The following is a 26,176-nucleotide window of genomic DNA, read 5'->3' on the forward strand; positions in this document are numbered from 1 at the left end:
CTGAAATAGAAATGAAATCACATAAAAAATGTCCTTAAACTTTCTAAGAAGTGCCTTTGTAACAATTCTGGTCATGTAATATATTATAAAAAATAAAGAAAACTGGATGGAATATGGGGAAAAAGGTACCAAATTCTTTTTTAATCTTCAACATAGAAATGCTACCAAAAATAATTTACTGAAACTTGTTACAAATGACTGAGCGGAGTCACCCATGATTCACCAAATTATATTTTGAAAGAGGAAGCAAAGTACTTTAAGCGTATGTTTTCGTTTCAGTCTCCTCGATCTCCTCTAACCGAAGCTAATTGTATGGATGTTTTCTTATTAATAATGTAAAATTAACAGCCGTACAGAGGAGGAACTTCTTGATGCAATTAAAGCCTTTTATTCCGGGAAAACTCCAGGGCTGGATGGCATACCAGTTGAGGTATACCAAACCTGTTTTGATATACTCAGAGGACCATTATTAGCATGTTTTAACCACTCCTATGTAAATGGTAGATTATCAGACACTCAATAAGAAGGTCTGATTTCATTATTACTGAAACAGGATACAAGTGGGAAATATAAAGATCTTGTCCATTAAAATAATTGGAGGCCTCTTACACTTCAATGCTGTGATACAAAAATACTTGCATATAGCGCATAGAATTAAAATAGAATTAAAAAAGTATTGTCGGACATTATTCACTCTAATCAGACAGGTTTTTTTACATGGACAATACATTAGAGACAATATAAGGCAAGTACTGGAAACAATAGAATACTATGAAGAATCTGGGAAACAAGGCCTGCTATTCATAGCTGACTTTGAAAAGGCTTTTGATAAAGTACGACTGGAGTTTATATATAAATGCCTGGAACATTTCAATTTTGGAGAATCTCTTATAAAATGGGTTAAAATCATGTATAGTAACCCTAGGTGTAAAATAGTAAAGAATGGCTACTTCTCAGAAAGTTTTAAACTGTCAAGAGGCGTAAAACAAGGTTGTCCACTATCGGCATATCTATTTATTATGGCCAACAAAATGTAGCTATTAAAATCAGATCGAACAATAATATCAAGTGAATAGAAATCTAGGGCTTTCAAACAAAGGTTTCATTGTACGCTGATGATTCATGTTTCTTTTAAATCCACAACTTGGATCCCTCCACAGCCTCATAGAGTATCTAGATCATTTTTCTAACCTCTCTGGATTACAAGCAAATTACGATAAGTGTACTATATTATGTATTGGATCACCCACCGTAGCACTCGCTCCAGCAGGTATATTTCACTGGTCACCCCCAAAGCCAACTCCTGCTTTGGCCGCCTTTTCTTCCAGTTCTCTTCTGCCAATGACTGGAACGAATTGCAAAAACCACTGAAGCTGGAGACTCATATCTCCAGTGAGCGATTGTAATCTGAATAAAGGCCAAAATAATATTTGTAAAGGCCAAAACATGAATTTCTGTTTTTCGAGGGAGAGAAACGCTGGGCCAATTGTGCGCCGCCCTATGGGACTCCCAATCACGGTCGGATGTGATACATAATAATACTTTTTGTTGTATTATTTGTTTTGTCTTTTCTGGTGGATTAAACTGAAACTGCAACCAATCACGGCCGGTTGTGACACAGCCAACCTAACTAAGAAATACATTTGACGATAGAATTCTCCCCCTACCCTCCTTCTAGGCAAGTCTATTGTCCAGCTACCTGCTAATAACCATAATGGCGCTGTACAACGTGACCGTGTGTGTTTGAAAGAGTATTTTCCAGTTAAGCAACAATTTCTTTACCTTCATTAGACAACTTTTTTCCAATATTTCTGTAATTCAGTGATATTTATTCCCATACTAATTTGCTAACTAAATAAACATTGGCATTTTGAAAGAGTATTTTTATCATTATTTTATTAACGAAAGCATGAAAGATGCCATTATTAGTTACATTGTTTTAGTTTGAAGATGCAGACTGGCACTAAGAACAGCGGGAACGTTTCCCTAGTCAGCGCCATTATTAGTGCAATGCCCCTTAAAGTGTTGCTCTGTGCTACCCAGTGGGGCGCCCCCTCCCCCATCCTCCTCCTCCCTTCCCCATGGGCTAGGTCCATCTTCTGTGCGCGGCTCTGCAGCCCATCCCGTGCCCTCGTGCCTTGAACCTCACGCGCTTTCAGTGGATACAACTGGAGAACTGCAAGGCAATCCCATTGTGCGCCACTCGGGAGCCATGACCAATATGACCAATATACTGTATATATTTATATATATATATAATGCATTTTTTTGTGTTTATAATGTGTATATTTTTGTTGTATCATACAGTGCACATTGGAAAAAGAGACCTACTGTAGGTCGCAATATGCGTTTCCTGTTCAAATAAGGGTTAAAAAAAATGTCAGAGGGGAAAAACAATGTTCGTTGTTTGCAGTAACACTTTGTTGTTGTAATGTTGCAGTTTTCCCATTAAGGATTACAACTCTACAGATAGAAACACTCTTGATTATGTCTATATTATGACAGATGTTATTTTGAAGGCTGTCTGGTCTTATAAAGTGAGACAGAGGTAAACACAGACACAGGCAGTGGAGCAGACAGCCCATTGCAGATAGGGCATCCTTGGTTTGGCTCTGCTTAGGCTGTGATGTGGCAGAGACTGATGCTGGCACTGACTGATAGCTCCCAATGCCTCCCATTATGTCTGGAGACTAGAGGCAGGAGGGGCCCTCTCCACATCCACCTACACTCTCTCCCTCTCTCTCCCACTCTGGGAACCACTCCAAAAGGGAAACCTTAGATGGCTACGCAAAAAGTAAACATGTTTTTCAGATCTCCCCTCTCATTTCCTATCTCCCTTTTTTTTCAATTTCGTGATATCCAATTAGTAATTAGTCTTGTAGCATTGCTGTAACTCCCTTACGGACTTGGGAACGGTGAAGGTCGAGAGTCATGCGTCCTCCAAAACACAACCCTGCCAAGCCATATTGCTTCTGACACACTGCTCGCTTAGCCCGGAAACCAGCCGCACCAATGTGTCGGAGGAAACACCGTCCAACTGGCGACCGATGTCAGCTTGCAGGCACCCGGCCTGCCACAGGAGTCGCTAGAGCGCGATGGGACAAGGAAATCCCGGCCGGCCAAACCCTCCCCTAACCCGGACGACACTGAGCCAATTGTGCGCCACCTCATGGGTCTCCCGGACCGCTGCACCACTTTTTTTTTCATGCAGAAGCAACACATTTAATTGAGCAATTTGTTGTTGCCCCTCTGCCTGAAAAAGTGTCTATAGGCATCACATGCGTGGGATACCTTTACCTTTACTTTGATGGCAAGAGGTGTTGTGCAGAGTGTACTGGGGAACTGATAACCACAGAATGTTCCATTGAGCCTGAGCAACATCTGCACAATGCCTCTCACCATCAAAACCCTTGGTAACAGTGCCAACCAGACCACTCCCTCACCTCAACAAACCCTGGTCTACAGGAGTAATGACCTTTCATAAGGCAGACATAACACAGGTTAGCCAATAGACACAACACTGGTGGTGTACTACACTGTTATGGCAGCCAGCGTGGATTTGAATGAAGTAGTATACAATACAGCTATTTGTCATGCAGAGTTTATAAAGGGAATCAAACAGCTCCTTGTGCTCTTTAATTGGAGTGGGGTGGAGTAAACTCTAGTGCCTGAAGCCAAACAGCAGGGTGGCGTATACCCAAAGCCCTCATAACTTACAGTAAATATAAACACATGCGCTACCCAGGCCCATGTGGCATGGTGAAAGAGAACCCTTGTCCTGGTTCTGATGACTGTAACTTCTTCCTTCCAGTGCTACCCCCAGAACACGTGGATTGTGGGTATTGCATGCAAGCATGCTGTCGCAGGGAAGGGCGTTAATTGAGGCAAGCCAGCTCTTCAAACTGCTTCAATCAATTGCAGCTGGAGGAGATACTGTATTTGCTAAAGTGAAGTTCACTACTCAAAACAACACACTGTCTGTCTTCTACATTACAATATATCACTTTACACTCTATGCCACCATCAATTCATAAAAAATATGTCTCTTGTTTTCCTCAAATATGAACGGTACGCTGTAATTTATAAAAACATAAACTCCCTGTTTATGTGCATATAATTGATTTGTTTATGAAAACAGCAATTGTTCTCTGAAATGTTGAGGCCAGCCAAACCGCTGAACGGTTTCAAAGTGGAAGTCATTGTTCTGAGAATGCAATTAATTAAATCCAGAAGCACTGACCAGATACGTAACACAGAGCACCCCTCCCACTGAGTGTAGGCTAATCATTGCTGAGGAAGACGGATGGTTATGCCACGTTTACTCCCGCTCCCCCTCTCCGGCGCTCGATGTCGCCAGTTGTCTCATCATTACGCACATCTGCCACCATCATTACGTGCACCTGCACCTCATGACACTCACCTGGACTCCATCCCCTTCCTGATTACCTAGCCTATATCTTGTCACTCCCCTTGGTTCTTTCCTCAGGTGTTATTGACTCTGTTTCTGTTTCATGTCTGTACGTTTTTCGTGTTTCTTGTTTTGCACTATGTTCTATTTATTATTACATTTTCACTCCCTGTACTTGCTTCCCGATTCCCGATTATTAGCGTACACGTTACAGAATAACGCCTCACCAAGGGGAAGCAACCGGGATTTGTTTTTTTACTGGTGATGCTGGTCCAAGTGCCGCTGAAGAAGCAACCAGGGATGCCTCAGCTGGCTCGACAGGTTCTCAAGCCTCGGTTGGCTCGTCAGGCTCCCCATGTCTCAGCCGGCTCGTCAGGCTCCCCATGCCTCAGCCGGCTCGTCAGGCTCCCACATGCCTCAGCCGGCTCTACAGGTTCCCTCGCTTCAGCTGGCTCTACAGGTTCCCGTGCCTCAGCAGAAGCGACCGGCCCGCTGCTGGTCCTCGGGACCATCCCTCTGGTCGGTGTCGTCCGGCGGCTAGAGCCACGTGTCAGGAAGGGGGTACTGTCATGTTTACTCCCACCCACTCAATTAATGCCCGACGTCTCCAGTTGTCTCATCATTACACACACCTGCCACCATCGTTATGGACACCTGCACCTCATGACACTCACCTGGACTCCATCCCCTTCCTGATTACCTCCCCTACATCTGTCACTCCCTTTGGTTCTTTCCTCAAGCGTTATCGACTCTGTTTCATGTCTGTGTGTTTCTTGTTTTGTACTATGTTCTATTTATTATTACATTTGCACCCCCTGTACTTGCTTTCCGACTCCTGATTATTAGCGTACACGTTACAGGTTAGCTATAATTTTCTCAGGTAATTCCAGACACCATCTGGCAAGGTTCTTGCAGTTTGATAATCCTCACAGAATTCAATTTGGAGGTCCTTGATCATACTGTAGACATAGACGGCACCTCTGGCCAAGAACAACCATGCCTGTATGGGTCTGTTGCTGTTCCAGGGCAGGTCTGTACAGTACCTGGTTAGACTGACTGTCCTCATTGGCTCTGACTCACAGGGAGACTGTGAACTTTGGGTCATGTGTCACAAAGTAGTCAGTCGATTCAGGCAGGGGAAACTGGTGAAACTGAAGGCCAGTGGGTCTCTGACTGACACAGTGAGTATTTCTCCATGGTTGCTCCAGCCTGCCTGCAGTAGACCAGGCAGCCATCCAGTCAGCCAGGCCCAGATGTGAAAGCACTCTTTTTATGAGCGACTTTCTCACCATGTCTGACTTTTCTGCTAGGAGGATTCCCTCACAGCTTCTTTGCTCTCAGCCATAATTCATGGTTGCTAGGAAATACTGTGCAGACATAGACACACGCCATGCAAATACTCTTACTGTGGTGTGAACACAAGCACGCAACTTGACACACAACTCCACATGCTTTAAAAAAAGTTTTTATGATTTTGAAAAGGGTAATATTATTCTGCATTATTTATGGTCCTCAATAAAATGTCAGAAGTGGAAATGATTCCGGTGGCTATCCTTAATCTATCAATCTTGGCCTGGAGATGCAAATCCAAACAAAATCCATCTCTATTTTTAGACATTTACATAATGTTGTGTTTTGAGTCAACAAACTTCAGCCGCCAAAATCAATTTGAAAACAAATTCAGGGGCAAAACCTTGAGAAAGTGACTAAACGATTAATAATTTCCCCAAGCGGTACAGAGGCTAATCAAAGAGCCCATCTCTGGGCAGGCTGAGGCTGGAGAGAAGCAATGTCAGATTGAGGCAGTTTCAGATTACAGCCTGACTTCTGGGAGCTCTGAGTGCTGTAGTGTAATTTCCTATAAGGCTCTCCATGCTCTACGCCAGTGGTATTCAAACTTTTTCAGCGGGGACCCCCATTTCTTGGGACCCCACCCCAAATCTAATGACACAATGTTAAAATTGGTAAATTTACATTTTTACACCAACAAATAACCTTCAACTAATCTCTTATTAAAATGAAAAGAAACCAATGAATACATTTACTCAATAAAAGTGTATTTTTCAAATGATCTTTCTTAAAGATGTTTGTACACTGCTCAAAAAAATAAAGGGAACACTAAAATAACACATCCTAGATCTGAATGAATGAAATAATCTTATTAAATACTTTTTTCTTTACATAGTTGAATGTGCTGACAACAAAATCACACAAAAATAATCAATGGAAATCCAATTTATCAACCCATGTAGGTCTGGATTTGGAGTTACACTCAAAATTAAAGTGGAAAACCACACTACAGGCTGATCCAACTTTGATGTAATGTCCTTAAAACAAGTCAAAATGAGGCTCAGTACTGTGTGTGGCCTCCATGTGCCTGTATGACCTCCCTACAACGCCTGGGCATGCTCCTGATGAGGTGGCGAATGGTCTCCTGAGGGATCTCCTCCCAGACCTGGACTAAAGCATCCGCCAACTCCTGGACAGTCTGTGGTGCAACGTGGCGTTGGTGGATGGAGCGAGACATGATGTCCCAGATGTGCTCAATTGGATTCAGGTCTGGGGAACGGGCGGGCCAGTCCATAGCATCAATGCCTTCCTCTTGCAGGAACTGCTGACACACTCCAGCCACATGAGGTCTAGCATTGTCTTGCATTAGGAGGAATCCAGGGCCAACCGCACCAGCATATGGTCTCACAAGGGGTCTGAGGATCTCATCTCGGTACCTAATGGTAGTCAGGCTACCTCTGGCGAGCACATGGAGGGCTGTGCGGCCCCCCAAAGAAATGCCACACCATGACTGACCCACCGCCAAACCGGTCATGCTGGAGGATGTTGCAGGCAGCAGAACGTTCTCCACGGCGTCTCCAGACTCTGTCACGGCTGTCACATGTGCTCAGTGTGAACCTGCTTTCATCTGTGAAGAGCACAGGGCGCCAGTGGCGAATTTGCCAATCTTGGTGTTCTCTGGCAAATGCCAAACGTCCTGCACGGTGTTGGGCTGTAAGCACAACCCCCACCTGTGGACGTCGGGCCCTCATACCACCCTCATGGAGTCTGTTTCTGATCGTTTGAGCAGACACATGCACAATTGTGGCCTGCTGGAGGTCATTTTGCAGGGCTCTGGCAGTGCTCCTCCTGCTCCTCCTTGCACAAAGGTCAAGGTAGCGGTCCTGCTGCTGGGTTGTTGCCCTCCTACGACCTCCTCCACGTCTCCTGATGTATTGGCCTGTCTCCTGGTAGCGCCTCCATGCTCTGGACACTACGCTGACAGACACAGCAAACCTTCTTGCCACAGCTCGCATTGATGTGCCATCCTGGATGAGCTGCACTACCTGAGCCACTTGTGTGGGTTGTAGACTCCGTCTCATGCTATCACTAGAGTGAAAGCACCGCCAGCATTCAAAAGTGACCAAAACATCAGCCAGGAAGCATAGGAACTGAGAAGTGGTCTGTGGTTACCACCTGCAGAACCACTCCTTTATTGGGGGTGTCTTGCTAATTGCCTATAATTTCCACCTGTTGTCTATTCCATTTGCACAACAGCATGTGAAATTTATTGTCAATCAGTGTTGCTTCCTAAGTGGATAGTTTGATTTCACAGAAGTGTGATTGACTTGGAGTTACATTGTGTTGTTTAAGTGTTCCCTTTATTTTTTTGAGCAGTATATATTGTCCCATACAATAAACCCCGCCTCCCTGACTTTGAATACTACTGATCTACACTGTAACCACGGGTGACAATTAAAATGATGTTATCTTTGGTCCCTCTAACTGTGCTGAGAGTGGACAGGAGCTCTGAGACAGGACTGTGTCTGCATTATGAGCTGCTGTTTTTATTATGGGGCTGGAGTGGTTCTGAGAAGCAGGTAAATGTCAGTAGGCCTCTCTACAGGGACATTATTCCTTAATAAAACTCTAATGTTTGCAAAGGAAAAATAAATCTGTCAAATAATGTTTCTGACAATTATTCTCAACAATAGAAAAAAAGAGTTTCAGTCAATATTGGCTAGTTATTCTCTACAGAAGGAGCCTCAAAATTCTGGGTGTTGTTTATTGGAATATTCATAGGATATTGGTAAAATGGGTAAACCCTCTGTGGCAGGATTTATGAGAAGGTTCGTTAAACAGTTTTTAGACCTATGCCTTGGCATGGACAAAACAATAATACAAACATTACAATTAAAACAATATAAAAGAACAAGCACTACAATTTCATTTATTTGTATTGTATGAAGCCAGGCAGCGGTCCAAAAAGTACCAAATTGTCATACTTGAGTAAAAGTATTGATACCTTAATAGAAAGAAACTCAAGTAAAAGTGAAAGTCAGCCAGTAAAATACTACTTGAGTATAAGTCTAAAAGTACTTGGTTTTAAAGTATCAAAAGTAAATGTAATTGCTCAAATATACTTAAGTATGAAAATGTGAAAGTAAAAGTATAAATCATTTAAAATTCCTTATATTAAGCAAAGCAGACCCCACCATTTTCTTGTTTTTAAAATGTATGGATAGCTAGGGACACACAACCCAAAAATCTAAGCAAATCAAATGTAATTTGTCACATGCGCTGAATACAATGGGTGTACACCTTACAATGAAATGCTTACTTACAAGCCCATAACCAACAATGCAGTTTTAAGAAAAATAAGTGTTAAGTAAAAAATAGATAAGTAAAAAACAACAGATAATTAAAGAGCAGCAGTAAAATAACAGTAGCGAGGCTATATACAGGGGGTACTGGTACAGAGTCAATGTGCGGGGGCACAGGTTAGTCGAGGTAATTTCAGTAATATGTACATGTAGGCAGAGTTAAAGTGACTATGCATAGATAATAAACAGTGAGTAGCAAAAGCGTAAAAGAGGTGGGGTGGGGGGGGATCAATGCAAATAGTCTGGGTAGCCATTTGATTAGCTGTTCACGAGTATTATGTCTTGGGGTAGAAACTGTTAAGAAGCATTTTGGACCTAGACTTTACGCTCCGGTACCGCTTGCCGTGCGGTAGCAGAGAGAACAGTCTGTGACTAGGGTGGCTGGAGTCTTTGACAATTTTAAGGGCCTTCCTCTGACATCGCCTGATATAAAGGTACTGGATGGCAGGAAGCTTGGCCCCTTTCAGTGATGTACTGGGCCGTACGCTCTACCCTCTGTAGTGCCTTGCGGTCGGAGGCCGAGCAGTTGCTCTACCAGGCAGTGATGCAATCAGTCCGGATGCTCTCGATGGTGCAGCTGTATAACTTTTTGAGGATCTGAGGACCCATGCCAAATATTTTCAGTCCCATCAGGGGGAATAGACTTTGTCGTGCCCTCTTCACGAAGGTCTTGGTGTGTTTAGACCATAATAGTTTGTTGGTGATGTGGACACCAAGAAACTTGAAGCTCTCAACCTGCTCCACTACAGCCACGTCGATGAGAATTGGGGCGTGCTCGGTCCTCCTTTCCTGTAGTCAACAATCACCTCCTTTTACTTGATCACGTTGAGGGAGAGGCTGTCATCCTGGCACCACACAGCTAGGTCTCTGACCTCTTCCCTATAGGCTGTCTCATCATTGTTGCTGATCAGGCCCACCACTATTGTGTTGTCTGCAAACTTAATGATGGTGTTGGAGTCGTGCCTGGCCATGCAGTCATGAGTGAACAGGGAGTACAGGAGGGGACTGAGCATGCACCCCTGAGAGGCCTCAGTGTTGGCAGATCAGCGTGGCAGATGTGTTGTTACTTACCCTTACCACATGGGTGCGGCCCAGGATCCAGTTGCAGAGGGAGGTGTTCAGTACCAGGGTCCTTAACTTAGTGATGAGCTTTGAGGGCACTATGGTGTTGACCGCTGAGCTGTTGTCAATGAATAGCATTCTCACATAGGTGTTCCTTTTGTCCAGGTGGGAAAGGGCAGTGTGGAGTGCAATAGAGATTCCATCATCTGTAGATCTGTTGGGACAGTATGCAAACTGGAGTTGCTCTAGGGTTTCTGGGATAATGGTGTTGATGTGAGCCATGACCAGCCTTTCAAATCACTTCATGGCTACAAATGTGAGTGCTACAGGTCCGTAGTAATTTAGGCAGGTTAGCTTAGTGTTCTTGGGCACAGGGACTATGGTGCTCTGCTTGAAACTTGTTTGTATTACAGACTCAGTCAGGGGCAAGTTGAAAATGTGAGTGAAGACACTTGCCAGTTGGTCAGCGCATGCTTGGAGTACATGTCCTGGTAATCCGTCTGGCCCTGCAGCCTTTTGAATGTTGACCTATTTAAAGGTCTTAATCACATCGACTATGGAGAGCGTGATCACACAGTCGTCCGGAACAGCTGATACTCTCATGCATGCTTCAGTGTTGCTTGCCTCGAAGCGAGCATAGAAATAATTTTGTCATGCCTACTCCCGCTCCTCCTCTCTGGCGCTTGAGGGCGCCAGGCTGCCCACCATTATGCACACCTGTCACCATCATTACACGCATCAGCGCTCATTGGACTCACCTGGACTCCATTACCTTGTTGATTGCCCCTCCTATATCTGTCTGTTCCTCGGTTAGATCCTTGTGTCAGCATTATTGTTGTTTTGTTTTCCCCTGTCCAGATGCTGTCTATATTCTGTTCCTGTCCGTTTCATTATGTGTTCACTCCTGTCACGTCCTGACCAGCAGATGGAGCTGGTGTAGTAGTTTGGGGGTCAGGACGTGGCAGTCTGTTGTGTGTCTTGTGACTCCTGATCAGGAACAGCTGGGAATCGTTGTTCCTGATTGGGAGTCACATATGTAGGAGTTGTTTGTCACTGGGGTTTGTGGGTAATTGTTTCTGTTTGAGTATTTTCCTCACAGGACTGTTTGCTGTTGTTTTTTGTTCATTTTGTAGTGTTCTCTTGTTTATTTGAATTAAAACTCTAATGATGAACACATCCTCTGCTGCACCTTGGTTCCCTCTTCAAGACAGTCGTTACAGAATTACCCACCAACAAAGGACCAAGCAGCGGAAGAAGGCTGGCGAGGTAAGGGAGACCGGGAGGCACCCCCAATAATTTTTTAGGGGGGGGCACAAGGGGAGTTTTGCGGGGCAAGAATGGAGCCCCAGGCCAGCTCCCCGCACTAGCATGGAGGTGCGTGTTCGCAATCTGGTACGCCCAGTACCAGCACCACGCACCAGGAGTCTAGTGTGTCAACCCAGCCTCGCCAGTCAACAGTCGTCATCAGAGCTGCCCGCCAGTCAACAGTCGTCATCAGAGTTGCCCGCCAGTCAACAGTCGTCGTCAGAGCTGCCCGCCAGTCAACAGTCGTCGTCAGAGCTGCCCGCCAGTCAACAGTCGTCAGAGCTGCCCGGCAGTCAACAGTCGTCGTCAGAGCTGCCCGCCAGTCAACAGTCGTCGTCAGAGCTGCCCGCCAGTCAACAGTCGTCAGAGCTGCCCGGCAGTCAACAGTCGTCGTCAGAGCTGCCCGCCAGTCAACAGTCGTCGTCAGAGCTGCCCGCCAGTCAACAGTCGTCGTCAGAGCTGCCCGCCAGTCAACAGTCGTCGTCAGAGCTGCCCGCCAGTCAACAGTCGCCGCCAGAGCTCCCCGCCAGTCAACAGTCGTCGTCAGAGCTGCCCGCCAGTCAACAGTCGTCGTCAGAGCTGCCCGCCAGTCAACAGTCGTCGTCAGAGCTGCCCGCCAGTCAACAGTCGTCGTCAGAGCTGCCCGCCAGTCAACAGTCGCCAGAGAGGCCAGACTGCGCTGAACTGCCGGAGTGGCCAGACTGCGCTGAACTGCCGGCGCGGCCAGACTGCCCTGAACTGCCGGCGCGGCCAGACTGCCCTGAACTGCCGGCGCGGCCAGACTGCCCTGAACTGCCGGCGCGGCCAGACTGCCCTGAACTGCCGGCGCGGCCAGACTGCCCTGAACTGCCGGCGCGGCCAGACTGCCCTGAACTGCCGGCGCGGCCAGACTGCCCTGAACTGCCGGCGCGGCCAGACTGCCCTGAACTGCCGGCGCGGCCAGACTGCCCTGAACTGCCGGCGCTGCCAGACTGCCCTGACCGTCCCGAGCTGCCAGACTGCCCTGACCGTCCCGAGCTGCCAGACTGCCCTGACCGTCCCGAGCTGCCAGACTGCCCTGACCGTCCCGAGCTGCCAGACTGCCCGGACCGTCCCGAGCTGCCAGACTGCCCGGACCGTCCCGAGCTGCCAGACTGCCCGGACCGTCCCGAGCTGCCAGACTGCCCGGACCGTCCCGAGCTGCCAGACTGCCCGGAACGGCCAGAGCCTGAGCCGCCTCCAGGATAGGTGGGTTGGGGAGGGAGGGTGTAGCACAGTGCCGTCGTTGACGGCAGCCACCCTCCCTTCCCTCCCTTATTGTTTAGGGTTACTGTTTTAGGGTTTTGTTGGGGATTTTGTTGGTTGGTGGTTTTGTTGTGGTTAGGTGCATTCCGGGGTCTGCACCTTGAGGGGGGGTACTGTCACGTCCTGACCTGCAGATGGAGCTGGTGTAGTAGTTTGGGGGTCAGGACATGGCAGTCTGGTGTGTGTCTTGTGACTCCTGATCAGGAACAGCTGGGAATCGTTGTTCCTGATTGGGAGTCACATATGTAGGAGTTGTTTGTCACTGGGGTTTGTGGGTAATTGTTTCTGTTTGAGTATTTTCCTCACAGGACTGTTTGCTGTCGTTTTTTGTTCATTTTGTAGTGTTCTCTTGTTTATTTGAATTAAAACTCTAATGATGAACACATCCTCTGCTGCACCTTGGTTCCCTCTTCAAGACAGTCGTTACAACTCCCTTTACTTGCTTCTCATCTCCAGCGTCTGTCCTTACAAATTGAGCTTGTCTGGTAGGCTCGTGTCACTGGGCAGCACGTGGCTGTGCTTCCCTTTGTAGTCTGTAATAGTTTGCAAGCCCTGCCGCACCCGACGAACGTCAGAGCCTGTGTAGTACTATTCAATCGTAGTCCTGTATTGACGCTTTGCCTGTTTGATGGTTCGTCAGAGGGCATAGCGGGGATTTCTTATAAGCTTCTGGGTTAGAAAGCGGCAGCTCTACCTTTTAGCTCGGTGCGGATGTTACCTGTGTTCCATGGCTTCTGGTTGGGGTATGTACGTACAGTCACTGTAAGGACGACGTCATCGATGCACTTATTGATGAAGCCAGTGACTGATGTGGTGTACTCCTCAATTCCATCGGAAGAATCCCGGAATATATTCCAGTCTGTGCTAGCAAAACAGTCCTGTAGCTTAGCATCTGTGTCATCTGACCACCTCTTTATTGATCGAGTCACTGGTGCTTCCTGCTTTAGTTTTTGCTTGTAAGCAGGAATCAGGAGGATAGAATTACGGTCAGATTTGCCAAATGGAGGGCGAGGGACAGCTTTGTACACGCTTTGTACATGCAACTCTGGTTGCACATTTAACATGCTGGTAGAAATGAGGTAAAATGGATTTAAGTTTCCCTGCATTAAAGTCCCGGCCACTAGGAGTGCCGCCTCTGGATGAGTGTTTTCCTGTTTGCTTATGGCCTTATACAGCTCGTTGAGTGCGGTCTTAGTGCCAGCATCGGTTTGTGGTGGTAAATAGACAGCTACGAAGAATATAGATGAAAACTCTCTTGGTACATAGTGTGGTCTACAGCTTATCATGAGATGTATTTTTTATTTTTTTATTTAACCTTTATTTATAACTAGGCAAGTCAGTTAAGAACAAATTCTTATTTACAATGACGGCCTACCCCGGCCAATCCCTAACCCGAATGACGCTGGACCAATTGTGCACCGCCCTATGGACTCCCAATCATGGCTGGTTGTGATACAGCCTGGAATCGAACCAGGGTCTGTAGTGAACCATCTAGCACTGAGATGCAGTGCCTTAGACCGCTGCACTATTCGGGAGCCCAGATACTCTACCTCATGCGAGCAAAACCTTGAGACTTCCTTACTATTAGATTTCGTGCACCAGCTGTTGTTTACAAATATACACAGACCGACACCTCTTGTCTTACCGGAGGCAGCTGTTCTATCTTGCCAATGCAGCGTAAAACCCACCAGCTGTATGTTATTCATGTCGTCGTTCAGCCACAACTCTGTGAAACATAAGATATTACAGTTTTGAATGTCCAGTTGGTAGGATATTCATGATCGTAGTTCGTCTATTTTGTTATCCAATGATTGTACGTTGGCTAATAGGACTGATGGTAGAGGCAGATTACCCACTCGCCGTCGGATCCATACAAGGCACCCCGACCTACATCCCCGATATCTCTGTCTATTTCTCATGCAAATCACAGTGATTTGGGCCTTGTCGGGTGTCTGAAGTAAATCCTTTGCATCCGACTCTTTGAAGAAAAAATCTTTGTCTAGGACGAGGTGTGTAATCACTGTCCTGATATCTAGAAGCTCTTTTCGGTCATAAGAGACGGTGGCAGAAACATTGTGTACAAAATAAGTGACAAATAACATGAAAAAACACACACAATAGCACAATTGGTTAGGAGACTGTAAAACGGCAGCCATCTCCTCCGCGCCATTCTAATCTTTTGGTTGTCATGGAAAATTTATGGAGTAAAAAGTACAATATTTTCTTTAGGAATGTAGTTAAGTAAAAGTCAAATTATAAAAATACAAATAGTAAAGTACAGATACCCCAAAAACGTCTTAAGTAGTACTTTACACCACTGGAGACAGGGCAACAGCTGAACTGAAGATTCACAGGGTATTCCACAGCACACAATGTTAATGAATTGGGATATTGAGGCTGAAACGGAGACTCAATGGAGAGAGGGAGGGAGGTAGAGGAGAGTGAGAAGGGTGTTTCCATGGTAGGATTGCCCAGGAATCCTAATTCTAGTGCCAGATGCAGGGAAACCCTCATCAACTGCAAGGGAGCATCAACGCCAGCCCAGAGGCTGCACTCGGCCCTAAAGACAGTCTGCTAAACCTCAACACATCTGAGGGAGCCACTGATCTTCTTCAAACTGACAAAAAACTATAAACCAAAAAAGGAGTTATATAGAATTCTAGGCAAGGTAAATATTTTAAATTTCACATACATAAATCAATAGCAATCCCCTAGAGATTAGGAGAAATCAAGAAATGTAAAAAGAGATATAGCAAAGCTCTCACATAATCACTTCTTGTTTTGAAAAACAATCTCACACTGTTGTATTGTATAACAGTGGGGCTTGAGACCCCACCCAACCCACCTAGAATTCCTCTCCTCACAGGTGGAACAATGGCAACGGATTCCCCTCTGTTCTGAGTGACTCACAGAGCGATACAATTAGATGTGTTCATATTGCACAACCTTGGCCCAAACCATACCTCATGTTACTTTTCTAAAGCAAATCAAGGACATTGCTGTTAGTAAACCCTAAGCGTCAACATCTCGGAGCAGTCCCTCTCTCCCTCCTTCCTAACCGAGAGAGCTTAGAGAGAGGATAGGAAACAAATTCACAACTATGAGGGACAGCACAGCAGCACACACAGCCTATAGTGCATTTGTGATCCATTCCTGTGCTGAACAGGCAATGGAAACTTCTGCAAATGTAAATCTGCTGTGTTAAAAATACAGCGCATTAATGTGCACCACATGTGGCACTCTGGCAGGATGGGGGATATTTTGACGGCGGGGGAAGAGGAGGGAGGAAGGAGGGAGGGAGTAGACCTGAGGTTTCTCCAACCCAGAGAGAGGAGGGAGTTGGAGCCCGCACACACACACACACTTGAGTAGACACACACAAGCGTGCAAGCACACACACACACACGCACACACACACATGCACACTAACCCACATACAGCTACATCTGCACTGCGTTAGCTCCTGCTCCATCTCCAGCTCCTACCTTGGGCTTTCTCCACGAACACCACCTTGGAGTCGTGCTGGAAGTTGTGTCCGCTGAGGAGCATCCTCTCTCCCCCAGCAGCAGGGCACGTCTCCAAGGTCTGCTTATCCACCAAGGGCAGCTCCTGGGCTGATCTCTGGGCTGTAGGAGGGGGACAAACACTATCCTCACGAAAGAGTCAAAACAAACCCATTCCCCATGCAGCCCCAAGCATCCAGACCAAGTCATTTTCACAAGCTTGACAACTCTTAAAAGAATCATCACAACTAGCAATGCCATGAGCCATTAGCTCTAGAGACATAGGGTTCCTCTGACCTGAGGGTGAGGGCATGGATCCATTTACTATTTGTTATTGTATAATTTTCTCAAATTATTGTTTTTACAAATAATTTCTTGGCATCAGGATCATACTTGGCCATCACCTCCTGGTTAACTTCAACCGCCTTGAAGTGTGTTATATTCCTTAATAAAAGTCTAATGTTTGCAAATGAAAAATAAATCTGGCAAAGAACCTTTCTGATAATTATTCTCGACAATAGAAAAAAAGAGTCTCAGTCAATAACAGTTTTGTGGCAGTGTATCAGCGACCAATAATGGTCTATTCTTAAGAGCTGAGATCATGGTTTAACCACATTTCTCATTTACCTCATAGCACTTGATCTCTGTGGTGTGATTCTTAGCCATAAACCCATGAGATTACCAGATCTGCTCAGATTTATATCTAGTTCTTTCAAGGTCAATGGTGTTTATCTACCAAAGTCAAAATGATCTGCCATGTTAAACCATTTCCCCCCTGTATAAGACATTGCACAATTGGAAAAATTGTTCACATGAAAGACTCTTTGTAGCATGGATGTCAGCCCAAAAAGGCATCCATACATTTTAAAGCAGGCTGATAGTGAAGGTGTACTCACAGCACTCTATGGGGTTGGATGCAGCCTGCAAGGACAATGTCCTTCCTGTGGGCTGGTTGATGTGAACCCGGAACACCATCCTCACACGTGTGTTCTTACGCCCGATGTCCGTCTCGCCCTTCCTCAGCTCGATATCCGAGTTGCGAAGTTTCAGGATGCCAGCGCAGTCAATTCTAGATGAAACAGATAGAAAATAAACTGAGTTAGACCTTAGAGAGGCTCATAGCTATCATCGCGTTAGATAGATCCCATCATTATTGAGATCCCAAATCATTATCCCTGTGACACTTACCACATACAGTAAATATCAACACTCAGCTAATTAAGGTATAGTTTAAGAGTTTCTCTCTAGCACCACAAAGGGATTTCACTGTAGAATAGATCAATAGAGTCATCAGACAACAGTATTTCAGCAGAAGATTATCATCCGTATACCCAACGGACAGTTTACTCAGCAACCACTGCTTTCAGGTTGTTCCAACCCTCCAGCAACCCAAACGCTGTGAATGTTAATAGTTTCATAAATAGCTTTTTAATGGACCAAATGAGAACACCCATGGGATGTTGATCCAATGTTGGTCCCTCTATGGCTCTCCCAGCCAGCCCATTGGCTGTAATTATGCTTTTTACACAGTCTCCGAGCCTTCATCAGGCACTTTATAAATGTCTCATTTCTCACCCATTCCCTCCTGTTTATGCTGTGCACTCACTTTTAACATTTCAGACTTCTATGGTGTTAGCTTTTACAAACAAATGTTAGTTTTTCCATGGCAGTACTCCTCGATGCTACATTCCTTTAATTTAGTTAATGTCAACTTTTACACTAACTGAACACTCCCGAAAATTCTTTGTCAATCACTGGGGGCTGCTCCGCTGGTGAGGCAATCAGGTGTTGAGGCTAAGGACCCCAGCTGTTCAGCTCTCCCTCCGCCTACAGCAGGACAGCTTGGGGTGTGATGAGTGAACAAAGCACAGGCTGAGGCTACTGAGGCGTCTCTAGTCTCTATACAACGCCTGAAAAGAAGGATTGCGTCACAAATGGAACCAATTACCTATATAGTGCACTACTTTTGACCAGAGCCTATGGGGAATAGGGTGCCATTTCGGACACAGATGAAGTCTCAGTCAACTGTGCCAAGGGTTCAGCTCAATGCCAATCTCAGGAGGAAAAACGTTTCTCCATTGAACCCTATGCAACCCATGTTAAGAGTGTTTGGCTTTTGGAGTGTAGTCGGTCATTGGTAACAAAAGCATTGAATTTATCTCTAATCGAGTCAAATTAAGTTGTCAGCATTGGTGCCCAAATAATACTGAAAGACTTGTCACGTGTTGAAGTTGATTAAAACTTTACCATAATTGATGACATGCTATTACTGGTAACTTCCCAGATCACGATGAATTAATCCTTGTGATATATTATTTTACTTGTATAAAATATACGAAGTCACATGGGAATATACTTCAAAATGTATAAACCCCTTGCTTACACAAACATCACATTTCGGGCTCCCGAGTGGCGCAGCGGTCTAAGGCACTGCATCTCAGTGCTAGAGGCGTCACTACAGACCTGGTTCGATTCCAGGTTCTATCACAACCGGTGTGATTGGGAGTCCCATAGGGCGGCGCACAATTGGCCCAGCGTCGTCCGGTTAGGGTTTGGCCGGGGTAGGCCGTCATTGTAAATAATATTTTTTTCTTAACCGACTTGCCTATTTAAATAAATCAAATAAAATCACTTTAAGGTGTGTTCTCCAGAAAGACTACTGAAACCAAACACTGAAGTGAAAATGGTTCTAGAAGTTGAAGTGTTACATGCAGTAGAACTGCTACTGCCTAGACAGACCCCAGTTAGCAGCTTTGAGTTCCCCCTGTAATATGAGCTCCAGGGATTATTATACCGTGTAATGGGAAACCCATCCATCTGTACAGAGGGGTGATCCAGTCCACACAAACTCACACACAGACAGACACACTCAAGCTGGTGCTGATCAGCCGTCATGGACATAACTCTACAGATGTTCACTCATCATTTGAGTTGCTTGAGGAGGAGCATAAATGTCTAACTGACTGATAGGCACAACAAAAAGACATACACAGTGGCGAATAAATACACACACACACTACTCACATGGCGCGCATTTTGTTCTCGGGCAGCAGTGGAATCTCCAGCACCTTGGTGTTGGACTGCAGGACCTCATGGCTGGGGGTGGAGACGGTCTTGCCGGTGATGCGGTGGACCTGGTAGAAGGCATGGGGCCGCAGGAGACGGTCGTCTGCCGTACCAATGAATAGCTGCAGGGTCAGGGGCTCACTCTCCATGTAGCCTTGGAGCTGGAGGGAGAAGACATAGAGATTAAATTCCATGAAATTGTATTCAATTAATAACTTATTGCCAATCAACAATGGTTAATAGGAATTTGTTTTACACTGGTAATAGATAAGAAACAACTTATGTCTGGTATCTAGTATCCCCCCACACACACAACTCTAGACAACTTGTTAAAAAAAAACCCAGGGATACCATTCAACCACAGTTTACATTTTTTCCCCCACTCTTTATCCAAGGCCAACAACCCATACACATACTTCCTCCATTAATGTCAGTCCGTGTCAGTACTGATAGGCTGCGACACAGCATGATATTACAGTAGCTCCATCCCCAACGTTCCGCTGGCTGCCCAAGAGCCAGATAACCATCTGAGACAAACGTCCCTGGGATTTCACAGGGTAGTTCACCCTGCGGACAGAACTAAGCCCGGGTTACAGTGAACTAAATGTTATAGTTGTCTCCCAAATGGCATCCTATTCCTTATATAGTGCACTTCTTTTGACCAGAGCCCTATGGGCTCTAGTCAAAAGTAGTGCAGTGGGCCCTGGTCATAAATAGTGCACTATAGAGGGAATAGGGGGCCATATGGGACGTAATCCATGTCACTTACACATGCTCTCATTGACCAAGGTCAGGGATAGATTTTTGTAGCAGTGGACGGAGTTAACTTTTTATCAGCGAGACAATCACATTATTATTTAATTGGACAGGATTCAGAACGGCTGCAGTACAAAACGGTTCTTAAAGAATCCCAGACCTCCATAGGTGTTGCTTGACAGCCACCCAGAAAGCCGAGCAAAGGCATGGAGCCTAATACCCACTCTGAAACCTGATAATAGAGACTACAACCGACACAGAGTGTGGAGCTATGCATGTTATCTGTACGCTATGACAGTGGAGGCATTCGCAGAGAAAACTTGGCATGGGGGGTTCAGACTGACATAGTAAAAAAAAATAAGCAAAGGCATTGAGTTACGGTAGTCTATTTTATGCATTAACTTAAAAAGGAGTTACCATACAATTTTATTTACATTTATTTAAGCAGGGAATCCTATTGAGATCAATTCCTCTTTTTCAAGGGCGCTCTGCACACAATTATACAACGCAATAAAAGCATACAATATTTACAAGCAATTTAAGAGGAGTAGGCCAATCTAAATTAAAACCCCCCAAAATGACTAATTCAGATGACATAACAGGTTTAAACACTCAGAAATAGGACCAACAGCGCTCCGCTAGTGCAGGGGGGTGGTAAATTCCCGCAACAGATTAATGTGTATTTTGGCTTATGGCCACATCTATAACCAAAAGCTCAATTGTTGGGGGGATAGTGATATTCAGAGTACATGATGCCACAAGAGTTGATTGCAAGCCAAAAATGCTTGCAAGCCAAAGAACACCATCCCAACCGTAAAGCACGGGGGTGGCAGAATCATGTTGTGGGGGTGCTTTGCTGCAGGCTGGACTGGTGCACTTCACAAAATAGATGGCATCATGAGAATGGAAAATTATGTGGATATATTGAAGCAACATCTCAAGACATCAGTCAGGAAGTTAAAGCTTGGTCGCAAATGGGTCTTCCAAATGGACAATGACCCCAAGCATACTTCCAAAGTTGTGGCAAAATGGCTTAAGGACAACAAAGTCAAGGTATTGGAGTGGCCATCACAAAGCCCTGACCTCAATCCTATAGAAAATGTATGGGCAGAACTGAAAAAGCGTGTGCGAACAAGGAGGCCTACAAACCTGACTCAGTCACACCAGCTCTGTTAGGAGGAATGGGCCAAAACTCACCCAACTTATTGTTGGAAGCTTGTGGAAGGCTACTGTAAATGTTTGACCCATCGCCACTGGAGGACGCTTTTTTCGGCACAGGCAGTGCAGTCTCCCCTCCCTAGATCGTATTATCACCTACTAGAGGAATGTCAAGACTGGCCGCTCATGGCATCAGAAAGAGATTAAAAAGGGAGAGAGGGAAGAGGGCAACAGGTGTTCTCTCTTTCTCTCCACCCCTCCAGCTGACTTCACAGTCCTATCGTGCTTTTGAAAATATGGTTCACATGACCTCAAATGTTGTTTTCTTGAATACATAGAAAAAGCATTAGAATTTAAAATAACATGGTTACATGATGTTCATAGTTAAGATTAAGAAAATCAACATTTAGCTAATGAAAAATGAATCTATCAGTGGTTACATTTACAATATTATCTTTGGCCAGTTTTAGATATTTTCACTCACTTTATTTTACATCACTTAATGATTTTTGCCATAAAATCCCCCACAGACTTGACTATGGGGTTTTCCCTCGGACTCAGCAATGAAAGCTAAGCCTAAAACCTAGAACATACAGTTCTTTAGGAGAGCATAACTCAGTCTGCCATCTGTATAATGGCGCGTGTGGTCTGCAGCAGCAGCAGCTGTGGCATTAGAAAAGAACAGAAAACACCAGGCTTAGCTGTGCTCGACATGGAGGGAACCAGAGTGACTTCGAGAACAAACTCTGTACAGTTTGGGCAAGGTTTGACTCAGAGGAAGAGCAAGAGAGAAGGGCCAGGCAGCCAGTGTCCACAGCTCCACAGCCCACAGTGTACCATGTAATCAGGAAGCTAGGGAGAGATTGAGTGGCCTTAGGCTCCCTCTAACATCTCTATCAGGCTGCCAGAAACGTGTGTGGTTTGAGCCCGGCCTGGACTGGCCGCCTCCACAGGACGCCACTGTTGATGATGTCAGCATTACAGACGGGAACTTTCCTAAACAAAGGGAAGCCTGTGTGTTTGGTCGGAAGCTGGTGGAGGGAGGGAAGGAAGAGGAGGGGAGGGAGGTGGAGGTTTTGAAAGAACACACTATTTCATGATGAAAGTAACCCAGAGCCCATGTCATTAAATCATTAGCACCTAATCACAGAGAAAAACATGCTACCCAGTACAGATGTGAATTCTGATGTTTAGACACACAGGACCATACAACATGCTTAGCTAGCTACGTTCTCAGGTTCCCATTCAGCCCCACTGTAGCCTTCCTGGTTAGAATTCCAGGTTGGTCGCAAACTTTGGGGTGTTACCACACAAGGATATGTGAGAAGTTCAACCGTCCAGATACTATTCAACACATGTAAACTTTGCCTGCTGAAACCTTTGATGGCTTACTTTCTCTTCTCAACGTAGACACTGTGGTTTATTCAGAGGTTGAAGTCAAGTCAGTGATGTGGTGCAATGATTGGGAAGACCAGCCTTGTAGTCCAAGAATTACAATTACTCAATAGTTCTTCTGAGTTGACCACCAAAGCTACTGTGGTTTAAGCTCATGACTAAGCTGTACTGGCCACACTACCTCGCTTTGCGACTGTCTGTCTGCACTTCAGACGTAATGGAAAAGTTTGAGTCACCCTCGTCTGGACAGGAACCGACTGAACGCACTGGTCTGTCTAATAGCATACCTATGGTATTTCATTCAGAACTATGACGTCTATCAAATAACATCATAGACGTGTAATGATAAAACAGATACCCACTAATCTATTTAAGCGCTGGTGATATAAATAGGTTGGAAAGAAAGTGATCAGAGAAATACAGTGAGCTCCAAAAGTATTGGGACAGTGGCCATTTTAGTTGGATCTGTACTCCAGCACTTTGGATTTTAAAGTTACAAACACACAAATATCATACCCCCCCAAAAATGCTAAACCCTGTTATTGTAATGGTGAGAGGTTAGAATGTCTTGGGGTTATGATATTTGTGCTTCTGTAACTTTCTCACTGATCATTATTCACGATTCATTCAGGACTATCTGTAATCACGGTAGCATCCACATTAATGTAGAAGTGTTTAGAAACACATTCTATTCATATTTACAATAAAAGGGACTCCAAAATGACACACTACATTATTTACCATTCATTTATATTGGGCACAAAATAATCTGAAACACAACCAAAACAAACAGTAAATGCACAAAAACGTATGTACTTTCCCAATACTTTTGGAGCTCACTGTAGGTCGGAGAAAGTGGTAAGCCGAGAAGTGATGGGGCTAATAGTATTACATCCAGACAAGTCTATATTAGAGTATGATATGTTAGTATAAGGAGGATAGCAGACCTGCACCACAGGGTGTCCTCCTGCCAGAGCCTTGACTGCCCCTCTGCTCCCTTCGGTCTCATAGTGGGCACGGTGGTGAGATTTGGGCTGCACCTCGATCTGCAGGCTGTACGGCCCCGAGCTGGATGGCAGCTGCCAGTCAAGGGCTGGTAGAGATGGGCTAAGGTGGAGAGAGTATATTTCAAGTTTGCAGTGTAACAAGACATAACTGCAGATTGTCAATGCTTTGCTTGTATATTTTGGAGTTGACTTTACTTTGACCTCAAAAGCTTTCTGTTGTTAGGAGCTGTCAACCTTATTATGAATATTCTTTCAGTCAGTCAAAGTCTTGCTTCAGCTTACCTGACATATTGCTTTGGCTTAGACCATGAGTATGGGTGCTGTGGCACATCCAGGAATCCCCCACAGTAGTTCTCCTTCTTAAAGGGCAGGCAGGAGAAGGGGTACTCATCCTGACAGAGCTCCCTAGGGCTGAGCTCCTCTCCTCCAGGCTCTACCTTCAGGCAGACTGCCCCAGGCTCCAGGCTGGTCTTCCGGGCCTTCAGAGGGATGCCCTCCACCAGGTCTGCCACACCGTCTGTGGTCAGAGCGTTGATGGCTGCAACTATGGCTGAGTTGGTGTACTGGTTGGTGTTGTTAGGCATCCAGGACTCACCTGTGACGCTGAGGCGTGGGGAGGTGTGAGGGGACGGCCCGGGGGAGTGGTTAGGGGAGTAGGAGTACTTGGAGGTTGTGGTTCCATTGAAGCTGTATTTCCTCTTTCCACCACAAGGGGAGTTGGGCCTGGAGCCCTGCTGGCCCATCCAGCTGTCGTCTGTGACACTGGTGCTGGGGGAGGTGGAGGGGGAGTGCCGGGGGGAGCCCGCATTGGCGCAAGCGTCACCCGGAAGGGCGAGAGAGGAGGAACCCCTGGGTGAGACGCAGGGCGACTGCCAGGGCGAGTTCTGGGGTGAGTTTTCGTAGTTGTAGGAGAAGCCCGACTCATAGGACGAGGCCTCGGAGTGGCAGCTGCGTGACGACACACTGCTGGCCGGGCTGACGCAGCTGGGGTCACGGTAGCCATCTGCATTGGGCAACGTCAGGGTCACGATGGAGTTGACCCGTTTAGCCACAGTAAGGTTGTTGCTCTCTTCAACCTTGTCCTCAGGAAACTGCCCGTAGGCTGTGATCTCAATACGAGGGCTCTCGAGGGCTGGCGCCCCATTTGGACGGATGCTAGGGGAGGAGTAGTAACCCACTGTCCTCATGTTGTTGCGGGCGCCGTAGCTGGGAGGCTGGCTGATGGAGACTGAGATGGTGGGGCCAGACTGGAGACTGTTGTATTGGGAAGGCATGCAGGGGTTTCCCTGGGAGAGACTGACGTTGGGGGTGTATGCATCTGAAAAGCAAATACATGGAATGAGTTAGAATTATGGTCCATACGCACTCTCATTGGCTCACACACTGAAACACATACTGTAGTTGCCAGTTAACTACAAAGAAAGCTGCTGCGATGGTGTTGCTCATGATGGAATGTAAACTGCATCTACACGCTGACGCAGAAAGTAAACATGTTCCTCTATCCAAATAAGAGCAAGACCAGAGAACTCCAAACTAAATGGGTTTCCCCAATCACAGAAATAAAACTAGACCAGAGAACTCCAAACTAAATGGGTTTCACCAATCACAGAAATAAAACTCGACCAGAGAACTCCAAACTAAATGGGTTTCCCCAATCACAGAAATAAAACTAGACCAGAGAACTCCAAACTAAATGGGTTTCCCCAATCACAGAAATAAAACTAGACCAGAGAACTCCAAACTAAATGGGTTTCCCCAATCACAGAAATAAAACTAGACCAGAGAACTCCAAACTAATTGGGTTTCCCCAATCACAGAAATAAAACTAGACCAGAGAACTCCAAACTAAATGGGTTTCCCCAATCACAGAAATAAAACTAGACCAGAGAACTCCAAACTAAATGGGTTTCCCCAATCACAGAAATAAAACTAGACCAGAGAACTCCAAACTAAATGGGTTTCCCCAATCACAGAAATAAAACTAGACCAGAGAACTCCAAACTAAATGGGTTTCCCCAATCACAGAAATAAAACTAGACCAGAGAACTCCAAACTAAATGGGTTTCCCCAATCACAGAAATAAAACTAGACCAGAGAACTCCAAACTAAATGGGTTTCCCCAATCACAGAAATAAAACTAGACCAGAGAACTCCAAACTAAATGGGTTTCACCAATCACAGAAATAAAACTAGACCAGAGAACTCCAAACTAAATGGGTTTCCCCAATCACAGAAATAAAACTAGACCAGAGAACTCCAAACTAAATGGGTTTCCCCAATCACAGAAATAAAACTAGACCAGAGAACTCCAAACTAAATGGGTTTCCCCAATCACAGAAATAAAACTAGACCAGAGAACTCCAAACTAAATGGGTTTCCTCAATCACAGAAATAAAACTAGCACCAACACACAGTCCAACACACCATCCCTGAAAGACACAACCTTCACAAAATAACTAAGGTGAGAAGTATACAAATAAGTGGCAAAAATAATTACACAAAAAATACCAAAGCTGTAATATATTTATTTATTTAACCCTTATTTTATCAGGTAAGTTGACTGAGAACGCATTGTCATTT

The 26,176-nt window shown here is 45.5% G+C and overlaps 1 protein-coding gene across 2 annotated transcripts in view; it reads right to left on the reverse strand.

Moving 5' to 3' along the window:
- Nucleotides 1-26,176, reverse strand: part of nfatc1 (nuclear factor of activated T cells 1) — a 72,145-nt gene that overhangs the window by 44,332 nt on the left and 1,637 nt on the right. For both annotated transcript variants that reach the window (XM_014177037.2, XM_014177036.2), the window contains exons 2-6: nucleotides 23,879-24,914; nucleotides 23,537-23,696; nucleotides 19,239-19,441; nucleotides 17,111-17,283; nucleotides 16,197-16,337 (exon numbers count right to left, since the gene is read on the reverse strand). In XM_014177037.2, coding sequence (XP_014032512.1) covers nucleotides 16,197-16,337; nucleotides 17,111-17,283; nucleotides 19,239-19,441; nucleotides 23,537-23,696; nucleotides 23,879-24,914 — 1,713 coding nt within the window. The remainder of the gene's footprint in view (nucleotides 1-16,196; nucleotides 16,338-17,110; nucleotides 17,284-19,238; nucleotides 19,442-23,536; nucleotides 23,697-23,878; nucleotides 24,915-26,176) is intronic.

Source organism: Salmo salar, chromosome ssa27 (genome assembly GCF_905237065.1).
Source record: "Salmo salar chromosome ssa27, Ssal_v3.1, whole genome shotgun sequence".
In the NCBI taxonomy this organism is placed as follows: Eukaryota; Metazoa; Chordata; class Actinopteri; order Salmoniformes; family Salmonidae; genus Salmo; species Salmo salar.